The sequence below is a fragment of the Vicia villosa genome, linkage group LG3 (assembly GCF_029867415.1).
Source record: "Vicia villosa cultivar HV-30 ecotype Madison, WI linkage group LG3, Vvil1.0, whole genome shotgun sequence".
NCBI classification, from domain to species: domain Eukaryota; kingdom Viridiplantae; phylum Streptophyta; class Magnoliopsida; order Fabales; family Fabaceae; genus Vicia; species Vicia villosa.
Window position 1 is genome coordinate 21,566,394 of NC_081182.1, and position 5,430 is coordinate 21,571,823.

The 5,430-nt window shown below is 40.3% G+C and overlaps 1 protein-coding gene across 1 annotated transcript; it reads right to left on the reverse strand.

Moving 5' to 3' along the window:
- Window positions 1–914: 914 nt before the first annotated feature.
- LOC131655106 (putative UPF0481 protein At3g02645) lies at window positions 915–2,239 on the reverse strand. Its single transcript, XM_058925013.1, has one exon. The coding sequence runs from the start codon at window positions 2,202–2,204 to the stop codon at window positions 945–947; it is 1,260 nt and encodes a 419-aa protein (XP_058780996.1). The 5' UTR covers window positions 2,205–2,239; the 3' UTR covers window positions 915–944.
- Window positions 2,240–5,430: the final 3,191 nt, after the last annotated feature.

Genomic DNA, 5,430 nt, shown 5'->3' on the forward strand with positions numbered 1-5,430 from the left:
AAGTAATTTAAATTTACACCCGATTTTAAATTTAATGGGAGTAATTGAGATCTGATTATAATAATATTTTTAATTTACACCCGATTTTTAATAAATAGAGTGTAATTTGTCACATGTTAATCCTTAAAATGAAACTTTATTTACAAAATTGCCATCACGTTTTTAATTTACACCCGTTTTTAAAATATCGGGTGTAAATTTTTAAATTATATTGTTCTTTTTATACTAGTGTTTCAAGTTGTTTAGTTACTTAGCTCTCAATCATTGTAACTTGCTCCTATAAACCCCTTTGTGGTATAATGTGAAAAGTAATGAAAGTTTGATTTCTCACTCTCAATAATTCTCTTATTCTCTCACTTCATCTTCTCTACAACACCAAAATTTTCATTGATTCACCAATTCAAGTTTTATGTTCTAACATTTAAAATGTTGTTCTTGTTTGGTTAAGAATTTTTTGGGCCTTAACAATGATCCTTACGTGCATACTATTCAATATTGTGACTTAATTTAAAAGACCAGAGTTTGAACAAAAATAAATTATATAATATGAATGTATAGTATACTAGAGAGTTTGGTTGGAACAATTTTAAAATTTCTGATGAATTGTTGAGTTGTTTAAATATTTAAAAATATATAATATACAAAATTGAGTGAGATTTATTTAAAAAAACTCAAATGAATAATCTGGATGCTCTTAAAAGAAAGATTGCTTTATGGTTTCTTTAAAAATCTTGGATATTACAATGCTTTGGCAGAATAATTGTAATGGATGTGAACACTCACTTTAATATTATTTTCATGCAAAATCCATCAATATGAAATTACAATTATGATCTAATACAACACACAAAATAACCAAACAAGCAAAACAACATAAATTGGAAGTAATAAGAATTACAATAAGAATCCAAGAATGATTGAACTTACTAGGAGTCATTCTAATGCTATACAACTTGCAAGACAGAACAAACTGATTGAAGTAAAGAGAGAATCAGCAGTAAAATTCCAGCAACGGTAGCAGCAGTTTGCCAAGGATTGCTACAATAGTCGCGCCTCAGAGTAGCCTTCAGTTTATGCAAAGGATCACTAAAAAAATCGTTCAAGTCCTTACAAAGAACATAGTAATCAGAACTGGAATTAGCAAATGCAACATTTTTACCAATTCTATTAAACAAGTTAGCCACAGAATCAGTATCCCCAAGCCAATTAATCAATATCCCCTTCTGAACAAGTATGTCCACATCCCTTCCAGTATTAATAAGAAAATCTAAAAGAATAATGTAATCAGTAATGTAGGACTCATAAGGGTAATGATATTGCTCCAAAGCAACCATATTCCGAAACAAACTCTCAGTCCTATCCACGACACTTAATTGAGGAATTTCAAGAACTCCACCCGAAAACCTCAAGTCAAGTAAACAATTACTTTTTGTGTTCACTTTAAACCTAACACCCGCTTCTAACAATTCAGTTACACTATGATGAAGATTCATCAATGCATTGATTCTACACGGTCGTCTTTCCAATGGATGTTGCAAGTAGAAAATTCTAAGTAAATCAGTGAAATGCCTTATGCTAATATCACTATTATTAGAAACCAACTTAGATGTATTGTAATAATCAAAATAATCAAAAGTAAGTTCAAGAAAAGAAGTGATATTAGTCTTAGCACTTAAAGAAATATTGAAGATTTTTTCAACAACAAAGAAGGGTAATTGATTTTCAAGTAATAATAAATCTAATCTTATATCATTAGCTAAGCAAGGTTTTAAGAGAAGAGCATCAACTTCAGGCCAAGCAACATTTTTATAGGATCGGCAGAAAAGTTCAATTATGAAACCAGAATCGATTAGGATTAATTTAACGAGTTCCTGGTCGGTGAAGTCTAGGGTTTCGGAATAACAATCACGAAAATTAGGTATGATAGATTCTATATAGTAAATCAAGGGTTGTATAGTTGTCTCAGCACGATGGAGAAATGCTTTGAAGTAAATGAGTTTGTGTCGTTCCATGTTTTGGAGGTGGGGGTGGTGGTGGTGACGGTGGTGGAAAGGGCCGATGGAAATGACTTTGGGAGTGTATGCGTCGTCGTTGAGTCTGCGAATTTTATTGGGGACCTTGTAGATGCAACAGTCGGCGGCTAACGGTGGTTCTGCATTGTCGAGCATGGCATTGATATCAATCACCATGTCGTCGTGGTTCATGATTGATTGATTGGCAGTTGGCAAGATAATGAAGTTCTGACACAATGAAAGTTCAAGTTTATGTTTATTGAGGGAAATTTTCAAGCATTTATACTAACTACATAGCAGTTCTTTGTGGTGTGGCTTGAAATTTTCTTAAGTATCAATAAAATCCCAAACCTCAAAAAGAAGGGACGAATTGCTTACCACATGCAAAGGGAATCAAATCCCTAACCTCAAACTCAAGGGACGAATTGCCTATCATCCCAGCAATTATAGTGATCTTTCAACACTAAATTATTCTCATAATTTCAAAACAAACAACTTACCTCAGAAATACATTTAAATAAAAATTTCTTTACCCACCTCCCTATGGGGGTCACCCTCAGCGAAAACCTCATTTTACCCCTGCTTCGAAAATGCATTTCCGAAGTATTTTTTTTTTAAAAAAATTCTCAGACTTCGGAAGTGCATCTCCGAAAACACCAAATGGGGGGTGTTTTCGGAGATGTACTTCAGAAAACACCTTTTTTCAGATTTTGGGGGGTTTCGGAAATGCACTTTCGAATTATGCAGAAAATGTGTTTTTTTTTATGTTTTTGAAACAGTCTCGTTTTTTTAATTAAACTGCAACGCCAAATAAAATAAGCGACATATAAACAGAAAATACTAATATGATAAATCAAATCCAAATAATATATACAAGCCGATCCAAATAGTAATAGTGTGCGAAAGATACAATCCGAAAACAAAAAAAATAAACCCGGACTCCTACTGGATATGCCTAACCCTCTCTCCTTGGGACCTCCTCTGCCGTCTGAATGCCGCCGCACGGCCCGCATCAATGACGATCATCTCCATCACGGCGACAGCCTCTGGACCGCCCTGATGAACGACACCTCGATCCAACGCGTCCCGCCCAAGCATCTCTATCCGCTGGCAGATCGGCAGGAGATCAATGGCGTGGTCATCCTCGGCCTGCTGGTTCTCCAGGATCTCCTCGTGTGGAAGCGCCGGGAGCGTCGGGTCTCAGCAGAGGATGTGACACCCGGTAGAACCATGTGACGTACTCCTCCACACTGTGCCAGTCCTGAGTGACCCGAATGCGACGATACTCCTCCGGTACCACATGACGCTCACAATCCTCAAATATGCCAGTGAGCTGCACTCGGGTCACTATGTCGGGAGCAGCCTCAAAAGGTGACCTGGGTATCATCTGCACATACGCAAACTGTCGCAAGCATCGCTCAGGGAGATACCGGACCATGGTGCTGGTCCCGCATGCCAACTAGCTAGAATATAAAGATATGCCGTCAAAGGGGACAATATGAGTGTAGTCGTTGAATGGCCTACAGGTGACGTCATCGTGCATCGTGCGGTCCAGGTACCCACGGTATGGTCCCACTGCATTGTTCCCCCTGTGGAGAACGTATCTGGCGACCCTGGGCATGGCGTCATCGTACTCTGGATCAATGTGGAAGCCGTGGATCCGGGAGAAGTAAGAGATGATCCAGCTCTGAAACACAAACACGATAATGTAACGTACCATAAGTAAATACGAAACATAAATAAATACGAAACATAAGTAAATACGAAACACAAATACGAAACATAAATAAATACGAAACAATTAAAATGAAACGTACCGTAAGTAGTGTGCAGGATCCAGTCAACTGCCTCGTCCTCCAGTTGGAGACCTCATTCAGCTTCTGGTATATGTATGTCAGAGTAGCTGCCCCCCAGTTCCACTGGTGAACGGTAGTCAGGTCCATGAAGTAGCGGAGGTAGGTCACATCGACGTACCTTGCACTCTTGTCCACAAAGATTGCAGCGCCTACCACATGCATGTACCAGCACCGGAGAGCGCAGCCACGGTGATACTGTGTAAATAGGTCGTTACCCGCATCCTCGGATTCGGCCGCCGACACCAGGTGGTGCTCGAAATAGCGGCTCAGTGTGGTGAACCGGATATGAGGTCCAGATGTCGTGATGCACTCATAGTCAGCAACTTCGGGCTCCATACCCAAATAGAGCGCCATCCACTGACTGGATTCGACCCTCTGGATCCGGGAGTAGGTCAACAGCGCCCCCTGATCGGCAGGTGGAGAAGACGCTGCACATCATGCAAGGTGATCGTCATCTCCCCAACCAGCAAGTGGAAAGAAGACGTCTCCCTGTGTCACCGCTCCACAAAGGCCCCCTGCATGCCGTGGCTGATGGTGGTGTACCCCGTCATGCAGAGCCCCACTAAGCCCTGAAGCTCTCACTGCGTCGTTAAACCACTCAGCAATCGGTTTAAACATACTGAAAACCTTATGGGCGTGGTTCACCATTTTCAACGGCTCTCTCTCCTGTTACAAAAAAAAAACAAAAAAAAGTTTGTTAAATAGACCGTTAAGAAAATATTGAATAAACGACTAAATCATAAACGGTTAAATAATATAGTCGGGCAAATTATAAAAAATACCTCTCCCTCCCAGATACGCCGAGCGACGTGCTCGTGGTAGGTAAGCAGCACGGAAGTGTCACTGGGCCCTCCCAGGTAGCCCTCCTCCTGCTCATCCTCCTTCCCGTGTGGAGGGTCAACATCCGGTACCTCCTCCGTCTCGTGGTATGGCACTGCCTCCTCCTCCTCTCGCTGGCGGGAAGAAGATACCCGAGCCAGACGACTCCTCGATCCAGATGTAGAGGTACCCTCGTCCATCTCCACGGGAACTCGCACACGTCGTCCCCGGCCCTGCCCCCGTCCCTGAGTCGACGCCAGCTGCGCCGCCCGTTCGCGTCTAGCCGACGCAGTCTGGGTCTCTCTACCCTGTCTGATGCGTGCTTGGTTACCTGACATGTTCCTGAAAACAATTGAAATCGATTAATATGCGAGACAACAGAAAAAACTAAAAAAAATTGCACTTCTGATACAATTCGGAATTTCATTTCCGAAACTGGGAATGGAGGTGTTTTTGGAAATGAACTTCCGAAACACCCCTGCGAGGAAGTTTTCTGCAACTTCCATGGCAGACCCCAAAAACAAACTTCAAAACCATGTTTAATCATTCTAAACAACCTAAATATCAGTACCAACCTAACCTAATACAATTTTTGCTATTTCTAAACACCCTAATATGAATTTTAATCATAGATCTAAAACTCGAAATGCTTACCGATTAAAGAGATTGGAGGGTTTTCGAATGTAGTATATATATATATATATATATATATATGTATATATATATATATATATATATATATA